We start from the raw sequence: 21,203 nt of genomic DNA on the forward strand, positions 1-21,203 counted from the left end.
ACTGGATGCTTTCCAGATTTGATAAGCAATGTTTACTGGCCTTCATATTCATATTATTGGGACCATTTTTTGGGATGATGTAATAAAGCCTCATGGGCTCATAAATCCTTTTTACGGCCAACAAAGTAAATTTGAGGACCAACATTTTTAACTCAAGATGCCTAAAGTTAAGATACTAAATCCAAAGTAGCTGCAGCTCCCATTAACTTTAATAGGAATTTGTGTTTGTTCAGCACATCTGAAAATAAAGCCAGTTTTATTTAGGCACCTAAATATGGAGTTCAAAAGTACCTCAGGGTGGGATTTTTAAAAGTACCTAAGTGATTTAGGAGCACCAGACCATTGACTTTCAACAAGACTTCTGCTCCTTAGTCAGATAGTCAGCCAATCTTTTAGGCACTTGGGTTTGAAAGATGTGGCCAATGTGACTACAGTTTTTAATGCTATATTATGCAGTGTAATTTTCCTACAAATTAATTTCCTTCAAAAGGATGTGTATTATCAACCAGGTGTAAAATATATTACAAGCATTAGAGAAGAAGACTAAATAAGGACTGGATTTACACAACCTATGTCTTTTTTTTTAACGTACTTATGGACCCTGATTCTCCAGCCTTCGTAAGGAAGTTATTTATAGCTGTGCTGAAATTATATCTCACACTATCTACTTGCATGCACCAATGCCCAATGGGTATATGCAGTCATGGGAAAGGAACATACTATTTATCTCCATTAATACTCACATCCAGGCTATATCTAAATCTTGCCAATTACTTCAGCATAACGGCTCTAAGATTTGGCCTTTTTAATCCATCCACAATAAAGCTCTCGTTTACTCAAGATAGTTAAGTCCAAAGCAGACTGCAAGAGTTACAAAGAGATCTCACAAATCTGGGTGACTGGGCAACAAAATGGCAGATGAAATTCAATGTTGATAAATGCAAAGTAACACATATAGAAAAACATAATCCCAACTATACATACAAAATGATGGGGTCTAAATTAGCTGTTACCACTTAAGAAAGAAATCTTGGAGTCACTGTGGATAGTTCTCTGAAAACATCCGCTCAATGTGCAGCGGCAGTCAAAAAAGCGAACAGAATGTTAGGAACCAATAGGAAAGGAGTAGATAACAAAACAGCACTTATCATAATGCCACTATATAAATCCATGGAACTCCCACACATTTAATACTGTGTGCAGTTTGGGTTGCCCCATCTCATAAAAAAAAGATACTGGGCTTGATGGACCATTGGTTTGATCCAGTATAGCTGTTGTTATGCATTATATTCTTATCCAGTCTTTCGGCATCTTGTGTCTCACTTACTGCAACATTCTCCTCTCTGGCCTCGACAAAGGCAATCTTAACCTGCTTTTATGTATTGTGGCAGACAGCCGAGTCCACCCTAGTGGGCCTCACGCTTCCATTACTTGTAGTGGGTCAAGGCGTCTCCAGTCACTCCAGTTTCCCCGAGGAGGGGGTAGGGACCCGGGCCCACCCAATCCTCCGGGTCCCAGCCCAGGGGCCCTGTGAGAAGCAGCTATGTGCTGCTGGCACCGTGTTCCCAACTGCAAACTCTCTTCCCCTGGGCTAATTTTCCCCCTCCTTCTGGCTTCTTGAGCCTGGTACCTTCCTCCAGCCTGCTCTTCCACAGAATCTCTGCACTCTGGTCTGTTCCTCCTCGCAATTAGTACTGCTATGCACGGCATGGCATGGCATGGCACTCCTGCTCCTCCCAGCTCATGCCCTGTCTGTTTGGGTCAGAGGGTTTTTATGGAGCACCTGGCTGGTCCCTAATTAGCCCCAGCTGCTCCTAATTGCCCCCTAACGACTCTCAGCTAAACTGCAGGGAACAGAGCCCGGAGCATTCGGAGGCTTCCCTATCTCCCTTCAATCACTTTTCTACAGCCTTCTGCCTTCGCTATATCACAGTATTCAGGAGACTGCTGCATTTTCCTAGCCTGTCATTTTGACCATGTGACCCCTCTCTTTCTATCCCTCCACTAGCTCCCCCTTCTTTATTGTATAAAATATAAGCTGCTTCTATTCCCAGTCAGTCCACATCATACCCGTCATCTATCATTCATTATCAAATGATGGATGGCAACCTCCACTGGGCCCATGATGACAGCCTCCACTGCACACTTTTTAAATTTGAAGACAATTTCCTTCTCCCATGCTCCCTGTCATGCTTGAGGCCTACAAAAATCCTGACGATGGTTAGGCTGCTGGCATCCAGAAACCACTGTCCATCACATTGACCAATAGTGTCTCATAAAATCATAGAAATGTAGGCTGGAAGGGACCTTAAGAGCTCATGTGGTCCTGCTGTAGCACAGGTGATGGACTAAGTAAATATAGATCATCCCTGACAGGTTTTTGTCTAAACTTTTTTAAAAAAATTTCTGTGATGGGGATTCCACAGCCTCCCTTGTTAACCTATTCTAGTACTAAAGTATCCTTAGAGTTGGAAAGTTTTTCCTGATATCTAACCTAAATCTCTCTTACTGCAGATTAAGTCAATTACTGTTGTCCTACCTTCAGTGGACATACAATACAAATGATCACCATCCTCTTCATAATTGCCCTTAAGTTATCAGGTATCCCTACTCAATCTCTTTTTCTCAAGACAAAACATGCTCAGTTTTTTTACCCTTTCCTCAGAGGTCATGGTTATTAAAAGGCAAAAAACTCTCAGGGCCTCTGCCAATCTGTCTTGGGGGAAAATTCCTTCCCAATCACAAATATGGTAATAAGCTAAACCCTGAGCATTTGGGCAAGATTCACCAGCCAGACACCGAAGAAAAAATTATCTGTAATAACTCAGAACCCCCCCGCATCTAACATCCCTTCACAGGCCATTGGCATATTTACTACCAGTTGTCAAAGATCAGTCAATTGCCAAACTAGGCTGTCCCATCATACCATCCCCTCCATAAATTTATCAAGCTCAGTTTTGAAGCCAGCTAGGTTTTTTGCCCGACTGCTCCCCTAGGAAGGCTGCTCCAGAACTTCACTCTTCTGATGTTTAGAAACCTGCATCTAATTTCAAGTCTAAATTTCCTGATGGCCAAAACATCAGAGGAGTGAAGTTCTGGAACTACCCATTAGTTCTTGTGTCCACATTGGTGCTGAACTTAAATAATTCCTCTCCCTCCGATATTTATCCCTCTGATGTATTTATAGAGAGCAATCATATCTCCCCTCAACCTTCTTCTGGTTAGGCTAAACGAGCCAAGCTCTTTGAGTCTCCTGTCATAAGGCAGGTTTTCCATTCTGCGGATCATCCTAGTAGCCCTTCTCTGCACCTGTTCCAGTTTGAATTCATCCTTCTTAAACATGGGGGACCACATCTGCACACAGTATTCCAGATGAGTTCTCATCAATGCCTTGTATAACGGTGCTAACACCTCCCTATCTCTACTGGAAAGACCTCGTCTGATGCTTTCAACAAAAAAAACCCACTAAAACAACCCCCAACGAGCACCCCAAAAATACCAGAACACTGCACACTTCCTCCCCAAACTCCCACTCAAACTCCCGTTTTCAGCTATGTTTGCTGGCTCCTGTGCCACTGCCTGATTGAATGGCTGCCTTTATAAGGCCTCTAATTAGGGAAGCCTAATTAGGGTCAGCAGATCTCAGTACAACACCCAGTACCAGCTCCTGCAACTGAAGGGAAAAAAAAAAGAAACAAAACAAAACAAAGACACACAACTCCACAAAACTCAGCCACTGCCCCTAAGGCCCACTGAAACTCCACTGTTTTCAGCTCTGTTTGATGGCTCCTGTAATTGTTTTGAATTCCAATCTGGTTCTTCAAAGTGCTTGCAACTCCTCCTAGTTTATAGTTATACGGAAATTTATTAAGTAAGTTCTCCATTCCATTATCCATGTTGTTAATGAAATACTAACTAGTATATTGACTAGTACTAGATTTAGGACAAACACCCGGGGGACCCCACTAGATATGTCAAGATATATCACATCTACTGCTTCCTCCATCCACCAGGTCAGGGGTGTCAAACTCATTTGCTATGGTGGGCCAGATTTGAATTAAATGTACTTCAAGTGTGCCATACATACCATAAATCGAAATACTAGGCACAACCATTTTTATGTAGTATTATATTTTATTTGCTAGATATCAGCGATATAAAAACCGCAGTAAATTCACTTCTAGAACTACTACTATTTTATGATTAAAAGAATCGATCAATGATTAAGAATTTTAGTACTGCGCGATGCCCCAAGACCACACTGTCCCTCTCCCGCCTTTCGGAGCACTGTGTCTTATGCACACAGCGCTCCACGCATTGCCGCCAGAGTACACAGATCTCGTGGCAGCACGTGACGCCGCAATATCTTGTGGCATTGTACTTTCTGGCGTCAGCGCGCTGCCACGAGATCTCACAGTGTTGTACTCTGGCTGCAGTGCGCGCTCCTGCGAGATCTCACAGCAGTGCATAACGCCACCAGAGAGTACAACGCCACGAGATGTTGCGGCAGTGCGCGCTACCACCAGGGGTCAGACCAAAAAGGTTGGTGGACCATATGCTGGATGTTTGACACCCCTGCACTAGGTCATTCACCTCGTCACGGAAGAAATTAGGTTGGCTTGTCATAATTTGTTCTTGACAAATCCATGTTGGCTATCACTTATCTTATTATCTTCCAAATGCTTACAAACTGATTGTTCCATCTTAGAATGTTCAATCTTAGAATGTATGTCTCTTGGGGCAGGGACTGTCTTTTTGTTGTGTGTTTACAGTATGACCAGCACAATGGGATCCTGGCCCATGATCAGGGATCTTAGGCACTATCATGGTAATAAAAAATAATAATAATAGCGTAAACATTTGCATGTACAATTGTACAGGTGACATTATAATAATCAGGCCCAAAGTACTTACCATGTACAGAATTGCTTCAATATTGACAGTGACAGCAACCAAGTGCTGATTGCTTAAAGCATGAAGACAAACTGAGGCAATAGATATACAACAAGATTCACATAGCAGTTTAGTTAAAACTAACCAACCAAGACAAATTCCATTCTCAGTTGCTGGCCCAGGATCATGGAACCTTTGTGAAGTCACCATGATGAAGAGCACAGAAGAGAGAAGGTGAGTGGACAGCCAAATATTTCCATAATGAAGCACATTCAGCAATGATGGATATTTCACATAAAGGGTGAGCAGTCTCTCCACAGGGGCTAGGAACACACTGACTTTTCTCTTCTGTGCTATCCCAGAAGAATGTCCTAAAGTAAAAAGATCCAGTTCCATTTGTGAGTTGCAGGGGGAGGAATAAATGGTATGCCTTAAAGATTTTGTACCTATGCATATGCTTAACTGTGTTGTAATCCATGAGGATGGTGAGCAGGCTCCTGGTTTTACTAGTAATGAGCTTTATACATGCTTGATGTTGATCAGGCCCTGGTCATGCAGAAATGTAAGACACATGTCAATCAAGAGTCAAGGAAAGTCAGCCATTTTTCCTTTTGAGCACTTAAATAAAGCAGCTGTTCTTAAGACCCTCCCACTTCTCCAGATCTTCTAGCAGCTCAAATGCATGTACATTTTGGGTCTTGAGCTTGCTTGCCTCTCAGCTCAAGGAGATGCTGCTGTCCTCTGTTGCCAACACTGTTCTTTTATTTGAATAGGCATGGATTATGATATACTGGATAATACAATGCTAAAACTAGAGCATGGAGCAAAACGTCAACATGAGTATTTAACACTCTTTTTAACAGTATGAATTGTTAAAACACTGCCAACAGTATCTTTTTAAAATAAAGCCCTTGGGATGGATTTATTGCTAATAAAAGCATTCACAAGATCTTTATTCTTGGTTCTCTTCCCTTTACTTCCCCACGAGCCCCTTGTGTTTGTTACTGTTTCCCATCATTGTGTCTTAATTTAAGTGTTTAGGGACAGAGACAGTGGCCAGGATTTTCAAAAATGATTTGTGATTTTGAGTTCTTTGTTGTTTGGTTGCCCAATCTCAGACATGTCAAAAAGGGCCCTGTTTTCAGAAAGTACTCATGATCTGAAAATCAGGATCCTTTATACAGGGTCTCAAGTTGGCCACTCATAATTGAAGACACCTCAAATCAGTAGTCAATTTTACAACATTGGCCATTGTCTGTTATTGGTCTGTAATTCTCTATGCCTATTGTTTAAACAAGAAATAGTAACTACACATGAGGAGGGACAGGATGAAGGGGAATTTGAGAATAAGGAAACTATTACATATAGTTTTGTATTTGTACAGCTTTCAGTATCTGCTTCATCTAATATTCATTAGTAACCAAGAACTTGTTAACAACTTATTTCAAACAGTAAAATCAAGTCCAGTGCATTAGAGGATTGGAAAACTACCAAAGTTAGGGTTTTCTTCACAAGGGGAAATTCTGACAAATTGGAAACTGTATTCTGAAACTCCTTGAGGTTTTCAGAGCCACATCATAGCCCTTCATCATTCCCTCATTTAGGACAAGATATCAAACTCATGTAAAGAACAAAGGGCAGGGCTGTAATGCCTGAGGATTTACTCCAAAGGATGGTGACATGCTGTAGCCCATATACACGCTGATAGTGTGATTTGTGTATCATTCATGTTCACCATTATAATGTAACTGTGTATTGTCTAATGCAAAGTATGCCATGTAAGGTGTTTTTGGAATGCTCATAGCATACTGAACATTATTGTTGTGGTAGCATGTTTCCTGCAATGTTGTACATATGTACAGATATGAAACTCTGCTATGTCATACCCTCAAATGTGTCTCTCACATGGCTTGAATAGATGCAGATGAACACAAAGCTGTGCTTCCACATCCAGCAGAGGCATGCTTACAGGAACAATGGACTGGCCTAAGCACCTGTGAGCACTTTGACTCAAATGGAAGAAATCATACCCATTGCTGGACAGGGCTGATCCCCTGACCCCAGAGGGCGTTGGGGAAACTTGTTAAAAGCTGAGGCGTCTTTGTCTCAAGGCTCTCCCTTGAAATCCATCTTCAAAGCAACACCAAGGACTGAGAATCTACCCACAGGGGGGAGCCTGGCTGCAAGACACATTGCAGCCAGCTGTGGGTAAGCTGACATCACGGAAGCTACTGAAATATCAAGTCTAGTTTAGCATGCGATTTATTACTTTAGTTAATTGTGGTCAAATATCTTGATTAATATTAATCTGACTTGTAATCACTTAAAATATTGCTGTAGTCAATACATTTATTTGTTTGTTTTATCTAAAACAGTGAATGTGGAGTGAGTGTGTATAGAGACTCCACTTAGAGTGACAGAGCTAGTGCATATCAATTTCTTCGATAAATTGACAGACAAATGTAAATGCGATTACACGGAGCAGTACTGAACCCTGCAAGATGGCAATTTCTGGGGTTGCATCTGGGGCTGGGTGTGTTTGCTGGGAGTCTATCTTATGAGTGGCTGGCCAGAAGTGCTCCTTTACTAGGTCAGGGACCGATTACTCACAGGAGGCTGGGCGTGGGCTGACCCAGGAGTAGGTGGTTCACACAGCAAAGCGGGGTATGTCAGGACCCAAGAGTGAGGAATTGGGGTGATACAGCTACACTCCAGTCCAGATTGCAGGGGAGGGGAAGTCACAAATGGCTACTGATATGCCAATGTCTGACAGACCTGAGACCCCTCACAACACATTTTAGTTTCATCCCTGGGCACATGGCCATGTTACATGCCATGCTACTGCTAGATCCTCCATTGTGGGTGCAGGATACTATCTCTTCCATGGAGAAATTAATTATGCAGATCAGGAGGTGATGATATAATTCAACGTTGACCTATCTTAGATGCTTACATGGCTCCCCTCACCACAGTATCTAAGTAACTCATGATCATTGATATCTAGGTCATCAACTCCATGTTACAGATGGGGAACAGAGACACAGAAAAACTAAGTGACCAAAAGTCACTCAGGAAATCTGTGATAGAGCAGAGAATTGAACAAGGGTCTCCCATGTCTCAAGCTAGGGACTGGACCATCCTGCCATTCTAACCTTGATGGCTTCATGAAAGTTGGGCTCTTTTGTAGGTAACTCAGTCTGGCCACCTACCCAAATTCTTGTAGTATTCCAAGCACATGTTGCTCACACAAAGGTTTCCATAATCCTGAGTGGATACCAGTCTCTCCATTCCTGATTTGGAGAGTTTTTCTTTCATTTTTTCTGCTCCTTTGCTCTTGAGTTATACAATAGAGGGAAATGCCTGGCTCTAAACCACTAAGGCCAGATTGTGACCTCCCTCTCACACTGATGGGTAGTTATTCACACATGTAGTCATGCTGTCTGTCACAATTTAGCCCCAAGAGTCTCACTGCTGTTATTTTTTCCCCAGCAATACATAATAGAGGCCTGTAAATAATTAGCAGGTTAAAGGTTACTTTCAGCCCCATAGAAAGCATAATACAACAGTCAATCTTTCTATTCTTCTAAAACATACCACATCTGGCAGCTGGCAGTTTAGTGACTATCACAATAGATATTTTCCTCACTAGTTTACATCTCATAGTAAAGAGATTTTGATGGTCTCAGTTCAATAGTGAACAGATCTCAGTAACGCAACATCCCCTCCATACATTATGCAAAAGCGTACTACAATGTCAGAACAGGTTTACATTGCATAGTCTGGCTTTTACAATGACCATGAACATACCATTTTTTTGTGTTTTGGGGCTATTTGCTGTGAAAGTAATAAAATAAAATAATACAAATACATACAACCATATTTCCAACTCCTCACTGACTTTCTCCCATTCACTGCAACTGTCAAACAACTCCTGTTTTAACATCTGTCAGAGGAGTCCATGGCAATATTATGGCTGCTCATGGAGATCAGACTAAACATTTTAAGGCCTAGATATTTAAAGTGACAATCATAGTGACAGGAATAACATGGTATATCCAGTTCCTATAACCTTATTCATCATTAACATTAAGTGCTATATATTTTAAAGTATTTTAATTCTACATCTAAATATACAACATGTTGCACATGAAAGAATACCCATGTATGAGGCTCAGTTTAGGTTCCATCTACATTACTAGCTAGGGGAGTGATTCCCCTGATCACAGGCACATACTTGTGCTAGCTCTCATTAAGCTAGTGACAGCATAAACAGCATTGTAACTGGAGTAGCACAGGCAGCAGTAGCAGAGGTGTGGCTGAGCCATGCAGAGTACACACCCACCTGAAACTGTTAGGAATGCACTCTTCACAGCTGTGCCTCCGCTACCACTACCTGTGCTGCTGCACCTATACTGCTATTTATACTGACACTACCTTAAGGAGATCAAGCACAAGTATGTGTACATGAAGAGAGGGGAAAAAAATCACACCTCAGCTCATAGTAGCCTTAGAAAAAATTAATTTTCTCTGAATAATTGAAATGCCTTGAAGAAATCTGAACTGTTAAGCAAATCACTTAAGCTTCTGCTTAAAATAAAGCATATGCTAAAATCCCAGTGAAAAAAATAGGATTTGAGCATTTACTTTAATGTTTTGCTGAATCAAGGCCTTAAGCATGTGCTTAACTTTAGGGATGCACCTAAGTCTCATTGAAGTTAAGCACATATTTAGTGTTTTGCTGAATCAGGATGACAGTCCTGTTTTTAAGATGATCTGAAAAAGTAAGGGTTAAAAATTAGATTTCATTACAGACCTTTTTGTGTATTTTACTACTAAGTTCTTTCTACTCACCCTATTTGTGGGACCCAAATATTTAGTGTCCTAAAACATTTCATTATGTTTTATTAAACCAAATCAGATAAAACTAAAACTAAAGTGGTATTATATCAGCAAGACTCCTATAAAATAAAGCCCTATAAAGATGGCAGAATGTATTTTATGTTGGCAGTATTTCACCTTAGCTTTTCCTTTAAAATACTTTTGTCAGTACATTATCTTTGAACATGGCTAATTTTCCTGAAATTAAACTGTTACTTTGAGTTTGAGACAATGTGAGAAGCATGTATCTGTGTTCTGGGTAGCATAATGGATGGAAAACACTTGTTTAAAAGAAAATAGAAACAAACCACTTTATTGGTGCAATAATTATTTAAAAAAAGAGCTCACAACAGGAGGCACAAAGTCATGTCTAGCAGATTACACAATCTCTAGAGAAGAGCATGTAGAATATCTTTGTGAAAGAAGAGATCAAATGCATTGTCTAATTCTTATAGAACTAAAATATATATTTGGTTAAAAAGTTCTTAGCAAATGGTCTTACTATTTGCTGCTTCTAATCAATATTTATATCTTTAAATGGCATTTGTGCATCTGGTTTTCATCAGAATCAAATAAAAGACTTCCGTAGGACCAGATGGGACTGGTTTTAATTCCTTTTGTCCTGATTTAGGTATTATGAAAATGAAGTATGATATAAGCAAACTTTATCTATAAATTACCACGTCACATAATATTGTGAAAAAAGGTGCATTATATATTACCTGTTTCATCTAGATCAAACCTGCTCATTTTTAAAAATCTGAGCACAGACTGAGTGAAAGTGTCCCTAGTACGGTTGCCTCTTGATGTTTGAGTCAGGATTTCCTGTCTTTTCATATCTAGGTGCCGAGGTGCCTTAGTTATTTTAGGGGTTAAAAGTTGTAGGCACTGATGCGTATATATTAGGCTGTATTCATAAAACACAGCGTGTAGCCTGAGTCAAACTATTACAGTCTAACAACAGTGACCAATAGAAAAAGAAGATCCAAGAAAGCTGAGGTAAGCGAATTCTGAAGCATTGTCAAGTTAGAAAGAATAGATAAGGTGTATATGGGAATGGATCATGGGATGCGTGTGTACTTTAGGTTTTATATGCTAATAATTGTCCGGAGGACAGGATCCAACAAATTGCTAGCAGACAAAGCTTTGCACTGTAAACTGATTTCTAGCAGGCTTCAGATATCTCCAGTAACTTGATTAACAAGGTAAATTATTTTCATTACTTTTAAAAATATTTGTAAGGCTATAGATATTTATGTAATAGGGGGATATCATTTCAAGTGTAAATCAACTATGACATCCCCTAGAAATCTTTTGTTTGTCCTCTTTGGAATACTTCCAAATCTCTAGCAGTTTTTGAGGTTAGCAGATCTGTGGGAATACAGCACTTGCTGCTTACAGCAATAAAAATGAAAAGAATAGCAATAAATGATCACATTTTATACACAAATAAGAGAATCCTTAAGTTTACTCTTGCACTAGTGATATCAGAGATATTCTTTCAATCTAAATCTTATTTTTGCCAAAGTAACTTTTTGTATCTCACCACAAGTTTGTGCTGCTGATCTTTTGTATTTATATTCCAAAATGCTATCTAATCATTATCAAAAAGTAAGAAAGAGAGCAGAGTTTATGAAGCACTGTTACTAGGCTACTCAAACATTATCCATAGGAACAAATTATAAGTGATGATGTCCCTTTCACTGTCTAATAGTGAAAAGTGTCAAGTGGAATTGGATACAAAATAAGTGAATTTGTATATTTCATAAAACAGGGTAAGTCCTTATACAGAACTTATTCTTTAAGTTATTTACCAAAGAGGGGGAGTTAAGGAAGAAAAACTTTAATTTGGGGTAGGGGAGAGCAAGGGAATGGATTATTCAAACAGATTTCTCCAGGCTTTTTTGGAGCATGCCAAACAGCTGTTAAAATACTCTTTGATCTTTCTTTTTTGTGTGATTAGAAAATCTGATCCAGATGCCCTTATAATTTAGAAGTAAAAGAAGTAAGAACATATGACTACCTTCAAGGAGGAACACAGTAAAATTGAATTAATAAAACTGACATTTGTAGCTGTCTTGACTGTGATGCTATGTGTAACCTTTTGTTTACACAAAGTGGTTCTCCATAGGAAATGTTATGTAATGCTACAAATAACTATTTTCAGATTTATAGGGATCATTGATTTAATATAAAAAGTAACATTTCCAGATTCTTGAAATGATCACCCAAAGTGAAATCTAACTTGGATCAGGAATATATTGTGCCAGGGTGAAAATTGTACTGTTTGATATCTTTAATATTACTGCCCATTTTTTCCCCTAGTATACAGAGTGATGTCATATAAAGAAAAACTGCAATACTATTTCAGTGATAAGTTAAAAATTGCTAGTGTGCTGTTAAAGAATACAATTATTTCTATTTGTCTTCAATACATGACTTTGGTACAGGCTGTTCTTTTACAGAGATAGCTAATTGCTTTTCTCCCTTTGTAAGGCAAACAATGACTGTAAAAGTCTATCCCAGCCTTTTGATATTATTTTTGACCAATACTGTGTGGACTCGGAATTTGAGACAAGTCTATGATGTGATGGATCCAGAGGATTGGTCTCTCTTCACCTTTGAATGTCCACAAAAATGCTTCTGTCCGCCTAGCTTCCCCAATGCTTTATACTGTGATAACAAAGGACTTAAAGAAATACCTGCAATCCCAGCAAGAATCTGGTACCTCTATCTGCAAAACAACTTGATTGAAACAATTTCTGAGAAGCCTTTTGTGAACGCCACTCATCTGAAATGGATAAATTTAAACAAGAATAAAATCACCAACAAGGGAATTGAAGAAGGTGTGCTGAGCAAACTGAAGCGTCTGCTTTACTTGTTTCTCGAAGATAATGAATTGGAAGAGGTGCCTGCTCCATTACCTACAAGCCTGGAGCAACTGAGACTGGCTAGAAACAAAATCTCCAGGATCCCTGAAGGCGTCTTTAGCAACTTGGAAAACCTTACTATGCTAGATCTGCATCATAACAAGCTGTTGGATAGCGCTCTCCAGAGTGACACCTTCCAAGGGCTCAATAACCTCATGCAACTCAACATAGCAAAAAACTCCCTCAAGAAAATGCCACTAAGCATACCAGCTAATACAATGCAGCTGTTTTTGGACAACAACTCTATTGAAGTGATCCCAGAAAATTACTTTAATGCAATACCCAAGGTGACATTCCTTAGACTGAACTACAATAAATTATCTGATGACGGCATCCCCCCAAACGGGTTTAATGTTTCATCTATTCTAGACTTACAGCTGTCCCACAACCAACTCACTAAAATTCCACCCTTCAATGCTCATCTTGAGCATCTTCACCTTGATCACAACAGGATCAAAAGTAAGTGTATATTGTCAGTGTGGGATCACACCAAGAATTACAATCCTATTAAATATCTCTTCACCAAAACAAGCACTTCACTGTCTGGTTATGCACAAGAATGGCTGTTTTCTTACATTCAGGAATCTTTGAACTGGTTAATTCCTTTAATTTCCTGAGAGGTTTGAAACATATTTTATATCATCAGTCTTGATGATATTATAATCAACATGCAAAGAAACCAAGAAAAAATACTTCTTTAATGTAAAAAGACAAGAATAATGAGCAAGATGATTCATGGGGCCAATTTCTAAAGGTTTGGACTCTAAGATATGTCAACAAAATATGTGCATATATACGATATGGCATGTGCAAAATCTGGACTTGTACCTACAGAGCATTTGGCATGCAAATCATATAAATGAATGCATTAAAGTGCACCTGCACACTCAAATTCCCAATTAAGCAGCCAATTAGCCATTTTGAGCAATCAAATGTGGGATTTTACATACAAGGACTAAGATTTTCTGAAAAAACAAATAAAATAGGTGTCTCAAGTCAGGCTCTTAAATCCATACTTGGGCACTTAAGCAAGTTGCCAGATTTTCAAAGTTGCTGAGCATCCAACAGCTCCCACTAACATTAATGAAAGCTGGTGAGTGCTCAGCACTTCTGAAAATCTGTCCACTTATTCAGATACCTGAATATTCAATTAGGAGTCTTGCTTCAGGCACCAAATATTTAATAAACATAGCCCTGATCAACCTTGTCTATGTGAATAATGACACATTAGGAGCTGAGTTTTGAAAATCTGATTATGTCTTTTCCATCTTTTGGAGTCTGTGAAATAAAACCTGAAATCTTGACTCAGTCCTTTCTCAAGAAAAACTTCCACAGACTTCACAAAAGTTTAGTCTGAGTCAAGATTTTAGGATTTCGATCCCTTTGATCTATTTTATGGCTTTTCATATGGTATAAAGAATTAACACCATATTTCATTCCCAAGATAATTTAAGTTTATCATCATAAACTTAAAGTTTATCATCTTTGACTACTAATGGTAAATATGCCCAATGGCCTGTGAAGGGATGTTAAATGGGGTGGGTTCTGAGTTACTATAGAGAATTCCTTCTTGGATGTCTGGCTGGTGAGTCTTGCCCACATGCTCAGGGTTTTAGATGATCACCATATTTGGGGTCAGGAAGGAATTTTCCCCCAGGGCTGATTGGCAGAGTCCCTGAGAGTTTTTTGACTTCCTCTGTAGCATGGTGCACAACTCATTTGCTGGTGGATTTTCTGTACCTTGAAGTCTTTAAACCATGACTGAGGACCTCAATAACTCAGTCATAGGTTAGAGGTTTGTTACAGGAGTGGGTGGGTGAGGTTCTGTGGCCTGCATTGTACATGAGGTCAGACTAGATGATCATATTGGTCCCTTCTGACATTAAAGTTTATGAGTCTATCATGTTATCATGCTGCTTGCAACAACATACTTCCAGCATCCATTCAGACATAGGATCTGATGAGCAATTATGCCATCAATGTTTCCCAATCAAATGTCATGAAAAACTAAAATCACCTAACTTTTTCATGCCAGTAAAGTAAACTATATCTGCTATCAAAACCAAAAAGTGATCACTTACTAATAACTGCACAAAAGAAACTAAACAAATCTAAGCCTCCACATGTTGACTCTTTCATACTTTGGTCCGACATACTGTCCTATTCCTTTTCTAACTTTCTTGTCACCCCTAAAGTCTTCTAACATGGTAAATGAATTAATAAAACTATTCCTTATCACTATGTGATGTCATGTTACAATCTGAAAATATCTCATATAGTGTATTAAAACTAACAGTTTGATTTCTGGGAAAGAAATGATTTAACAACTGGTGCACATTTAATTATAAGTAATCAAGTTAATTAAATACTATTTCAATGTCTGCACTTACAAAGTCAAATGTATAAACCTTTATATGGGTGTGATAATTGTGCTTAGCTGGATGCCATTTAAGTGGACTACAAAAAGACTGAAATTTAATTAGTGCTCCTGGCATGTGTCATTACTGAGCAAATTCCATTGCCCATTCTTTGTAAAGGGATTTATCTTAATCCCTCCACCGCAGGGCTCCAGGTGCACACTTTACCAGCTGTCACTTTAGATGGACACAATTGAAATAAGTGGAAAGTGAGCAGTTATTTACCTGGTGTAATAGGTAACAGTGAAGTCTTTAAATAGCAGCCATGTTATTTGTTAAAGAAATAAAAGATCAAAGGTAAAATTTCAAGAGTGCTTAAGTGATTTCAAATCTTAAATTCCTCTTACAAAAGAGGTATATTCTCATCAGGAGTTGGGCACCTAAATACTGTTGAGGATCTGGGCTTTAGGAACCTAAATCCCAATGACTTCCAATGAGACAGGCTCCTAACTCAGTTATAAACTTTGAAAATTTTACCCTTAATCTTAAAAAACATGAGTGTGAAAGAAAATCAGCTAAAGATATCCTAATTCAATGTTAGTTCAAATTTAAAATTATAAACAATAAAAATAATTACAATACAAATCAACACTAGATTCAAAAGCAGTTAATACATAAGATAATTGTGTGAACATTTTACTACTGCTGCTCAAGATGTAAATGGTAAGGACATATTCTACTCCGCTAGTCACTGGTTCTGACATCTAACATCTCAGAAGACTTTTAGGATCAAAGTTCAAAAGACATAAGAATGTAATTTTGCCTGGCAGAAGTGATGTGAATTGACATCAGGTTGCAGATCAGTTTTTCCACTTACAAAAGATAAGTGATTAGTTTAAAGAGTTGCTGAAAGAAAAACAATTTTAAAAGCTTGGATCGAGTTTCTCCATAAAGTGGTTCCAAAGTAAGTTAGCTTTTTCGCATACAGAATTGGTCCTCTTTACTTTACTTGAGAGATGAAAATTGAATATCCCCACATGCTTGACAGTACCGTAGTGTATTAGGTAGATGGCTTACCATAAAAGTAGTAGGATCTGTAGATGCTCAGACACCAATATCACTTGTTATGGAATTTGCTTACTTATTATATATTTACTTCACAGTTACAACCAAATTCCCCAGTCATGGTCTTAGCCCCATTTTGCTAAGGGCTGTATAAACACAGGACAACCTGGGGTGAAACCCTGGTCCCACTGAAGTCAATGAGAGTCTTCAATGGAGCTAGGATTTCACTCATGGACTCTTCCTCAAAGAAGAAATAATCTAAAGGACAAAAAACAGATAGAATGGGAGAAAATATCAACATTAAAACAAAGTAACCAGGTTGACAATAGGCACGTAGTATCTTTTAAAAATATAAATAAAATATGTACATATATAAACAAACGTAAGACACAAAGTCAATTTGAAGGGGTTTTCCTAAAGGACTTGGGGTTAAATTGGAGAAGTCGTCAGTGTTGGCGTAAGAGGGATAAAAACACAGATGAGAAGGACAACGGCCAGGAAGAGTGGTTGGATGGGTGAAAGTTTATAGTGCCAGCAGGGAAATAGGATGGAGGCCAGCAACCAGTGTCACTACTGAAGAAAAAAAAAAAAAAAACAGATTCCAAATTTCAGAGTTGAGTAAGTGGTGAAGTCTGGGAAGGCACTGCTCAGCTATTGCTGGTATTCCCCACGTGAAGGTGGAAAGCAAAGTCTCAGGGCCTGGTACTAAAGTGGGCCATTCTGTGTCCGTTCTAGAGAATTTATTGGGGGAGGGGATGTAAGCCCTGATTTATCTTTTGAACCCTGGACTATAGCTGGTGCTGGCTGCTTTGAGAAGAATGCCGCCAAGGGTCTGGAGATTTTCAATGTCTGCTGACATTATTTCCTGTGAAAAGGGAGGCCACTGGTGCCAGTACTCCAGCTGAAACACAAAGGGTGCAGCTGTGGGTTAGAGAACTGGAGGTGAAGGGCCTGACTTACCTTCTGCTCCCTTATCGTAGGCCTTTCAGAAAATCTCTTTCTAAAATAGTAAGATCCCACCCCTCCCACCCCAGGCTTTACTGAACATCTCTTTCTCACCAAAAACAAAAACAAGATCCTCTGCAGCTGCTGGACTATGAATGCTCAGCGGGCTTACTGAGTTATGTACCAAGGGGAGGCTATTTCCTACTCTAAGGGAACATTTATACCAGGGTAGTGGCTCCATATTCCCAGTTTAGGCATTACACAGACCACCAAGGCTACTGTCCACATAAGTAGATGGCCATGTATGGCAGTCAGCACAATGACAATCCTATCAGCAGGGACAGGCTTTTCCTTAAGAATCCTTCAGCAAAGGCAGAATTTTAAAGGGGTCAAGTAGGCTGAAAACATCACTTTTCAAACTCACTGTTGCTGCTTCTCATGGGCTGAAAGCTCTGCCAAGAATGAGGAAGGGATACATCAGCATGAAGATTTCGCTCTCTTATCCCACTCCAAAACCTCAGTGGCGATGGGAGTCCCAACAATAGCATGAGGGAAACTGGGAAGACATCTTCATTTGATTGGCAGCCAAGCAGAGTGAGGGGAAATATTAGTTAGAGATAGTCTTGGAGATCCTAGTATGAGAGGTGTGAAAGATGCCCCAAACCATTCAGAGATCTTTCTTGTTTTAACGTGATCTATGGTCTGGCATTCTGTGTTCATTCGTTGCCATGCACTAAGGTTTAAATAAGTAATACGGACTTTGAAGCCCAATGCAGAGAGAGAGAAATTTTGGACAGAAAGCACAGCAGGGCATTTTTTGTTTCTTATGTTGTGACACTTCTATCTTCTGACTAGACTGCCCTGTGTCACTGGTCTTCTGAATCCCATGTGGCCTGAAAGGACAGATATTTTCTACTAGATAGAGCTCATTCAACATCACACCTTTTAGTAACGGCTCGTATAGTGAAATATCACTCTAGGGCTCCAAATTTTTTAGTCTGACACATATATGAACCTTATAGCAAGTCAATAGCGTTATTACACAAATAAAGTAAATTGATTGCAAGACAGATAGAGCCATAATATATATTATCATATATAATTCTTGTAGTAAGGGTTGGCTTCTAATACCTTCTTCTGAATATAATTATAAATAAATAAAAGTTTTCACATCTGTAGCACTTTTCTTCCATGAATACCAAGAGGTTTACAAGCATTATTTAAACTTCACAACATTCCCATGATGCCAGTAGTGGGGTATATAATAAAAGGAGTCAAATCTTGGGCAATGTGATGTATTTATCTAGATCTCATGAGAGATTCATATTCTTCAATATAAAAACCTTAATTAAAAAAAAAACGTTTCTGGCCCTTTGAGTTGTGAAGATATAAATCCAAGCATGAATTGACGTTACAGATGGCATTTTGGATGGAACCGTTCAGGAAATCATTTTTTCCCCTGTAAAAACATTGATAAAACCTAAAGTTGTTTGTTTTCATCAAAACTTATTTTCATAAAAATATTCATAGACAATTTTGGGGCTTTCATCAAAAAACCAGAAATGCGCCAATACAAAGCATTTCAGTTTTTTAAAAATCAAAAACATTTTAGGTTTTGATTAAAAAGATTTAAATAGAAAAATTTTGACCGGCATTAGCTTTGGGCTGCTTAGAGAATGTACGTGTTTCCCTACTACAAGTTGCCTCTGCAAGCTCTTTTTGGGGGGTATACAGGGGACCAGAAGCAGCCTCAGGCACTCAAATTAGTAACTAACTACCACCATTTGGCCCAATGAATTTGCTGCCTTTGATATAAAAAATTACTTCAGCCATAATTAATATGAAACCACTTATAGGCTGAAGCATGGCACCTGCTGAAAATCACTAAGCAACAGTTTAAGACAAGACGTGAAAAATACTTTATCCAATTGAAACCGCAGATAGAATTGAGGAGGGCAGATGTAAAGAAGGTAATACCCCTAACTTTAATGAAAATTACGTGATTTGAGCCACAATTTCAAATCTTATCTGAAATAAAATGAGGTACCTGTTGCTTATAAATAATTGCAGTTATTACCAGTAAATGGGAATGGTAGCAACCCAGTGAATCAGTTATGATGTGAAATTTGATGAAGCCATTGTTCAATATGATATAGGAGAACTGGGGAGCTTGTATATTAACACTCTAGAAAGGACACTTGTAAGAGGAGTTCCTCTGATTCAATACTCTTACCATTTGAATATCAAATATCAATTGGACAATATTTTTTACTAAAGTGGGATTTTCAGCAGTGCTCAGCTTTGGCCTAATTCTGCCCTTGTTGAAGTCCAATGCGAGCAGAATAAAGGCTAACATGGAGTATTTTTGAAAATTTCATCTTAGCAGTTACATGTCCTATTCTTCCAGCTGTCCAAAATTTACTCATACATCCTGGTACCTCTCTAGAAGGTAACTTTATAATAATCATGACAAGTCATTTACATACTGAATCTGATTATACTATTTTAGCACACTTATTCTTTTTTAACTGAAATTATGACAATTCAGTATTTTATAACATTGAAAAGAACTGCTAAACACTGTATAAATATTGTTAAAATGCACCTTAGAAAAGTTAATCTCCTTGCACTTTTTTCATGCTAATTAAAGTACATAATGTATTTGTATTTATAGGTGTCAATGGCACTTTAATATGTCCCACCTCTATTGCCATCGAAGATCACAGTTCTTACAGTAATATGCCACGTCTCCGCTATCTCCGCCTGGATGGAAATGAAATTCAGCCTCCTATCCCATTGGACGTCATGATATGTTTTCGGCTTCTTCAAGCTGTTGTTATTTAAAGATATCTCTCTATCACATTTGCATTGTCAGAGTTTAAGAAGCAAGTTTTGCTGGCATGAAACTTGATCTAATTCATAAATGAATCAGTATTTTTTTCTTTTTACTTTAAATTCCTACTTGCTAGTATCATTTACATTTGCAAAGATTGCTCTTCTTTCAGAAAAGAGGTTCCCAGATCTATATGCAATATGTTTTTTTAATTCCTAATGCAAATATCCTGCAAATTATGTATTTGTAATGTTCCACAGTCCCAGTGTAAGTTCTTGTCTACTCTTTGGCTATCTTGCTAAATTCTACATTAAGTATCAGTTCCACTAAGGACATTGCTGGGTCAAATTATAATTTCCTTACACTCTGTTATTATGCTCAGATTTATGAATTCACAGATACACTTGGCCTGATATATATGATAAAAAATGATGTACTAGTCTGCTATTATCTATCATACTTTATACTCTCCTTTCTTAAAATAGGCATTGCTGTAAATGATATGATTATGTGATTTCATTGTATCAATAAATTACACCAATTTCTTGGGGGTGTTTTTTCCTTTACAGATGAAAGTCTTCTAGTGATGCTTCCCTAGCTGCATAGGCATGAAATTTATTAGACTCTGGGTACCATAGTACTTCCTAGGGGCACCACATATATTGAACTATGCATATATAGGACAAGCATATGAATACATGAGCTGTGAAATATAGTGTTCTGAACTCAAAACTGGGGATAAGGAAAAACAGACTGAAATCCTGATTCTATTGAAGTCAATGGGAGCCTTTTGGCATTGACCTCAGTAGAGCCAGGATTCAATCCTCAATGTTCTAATTACATTTCTTTCTGTGGCCTTGAGTAAATCACTTAACTAATGTGTTTCAGTTTCCACACAGGTGAAATGGGGATAATACTGCTTACCTATTTCACAGGAATGTTGTGGGGAATTAGTTATTGTTTGAAAAAAATATGATAACAAACAAAAGCCCCAAAATATGTCCTGCAGATACATGACAAGGATGTGTCAAAATATCCAAATGTTTTCATTGGAAGAATGTCATTTTTTAAAGCAAATGTAATCAGCTTAGTGTAATATTTAGTAATCTACTGACTCATGCAAAGAGGTTAGATTTTTAAAAAGTCCATCTTTCTATCAAGTCATTCTTTCCTTTTCTAATAGTAAGTTATGACAATAATGGGGGTTTCAGAACATAATCTGAATATTAAAGCGGACTGATCACTGGGGGACAATATGAAGATTTTTGCTATTTCTGATATCTAGTATAAATGATTACCCAC

General features: G+C 38.4%; 1 protein-coding gene across 1 annotated transcript; it reads left to right on the top strand.

Annotated features, from left to right (window-relative positions):
* Positions 1 to 12,274: 12,274 nt before the first annotated feature.
* On the top strand, positions 12,275 to 19,912 carry KERA (keratocan). The gene is made up of 2 exons (XM_067559094.1): positions 12,275 to 13,160; positions 19,743 to 19,912. Exons 1-2 carry the CDS (start codon positions 12,275 to 12,277, stop codon positions 19,910 to 19,912), a joined length of 1,056 nt encoding a protein of 351 aa, XP_067415195.1.
* The last annotated feature ends 1,291 nt before the right edge of the window (positions 19,913 to 21,203 follow it).

The sequence above is a fragment of the Emydura macquarii genome, unplaced genomic scaffold (assembly GCF_026122565.2).
Source record: "Emydura macquarii macquarii isolate MOO-44397 ecotype Brisbane River unplaced genomic scaffold, CSIRO-AGI_Emac_v2 contig_2205, whole genome shotgun sequence".
NCBI classification, from domain to species: Eukaryota; Metazoa; Chordata; order Testudines; family Chelidae; genus Emydura; species Emydura macquarii.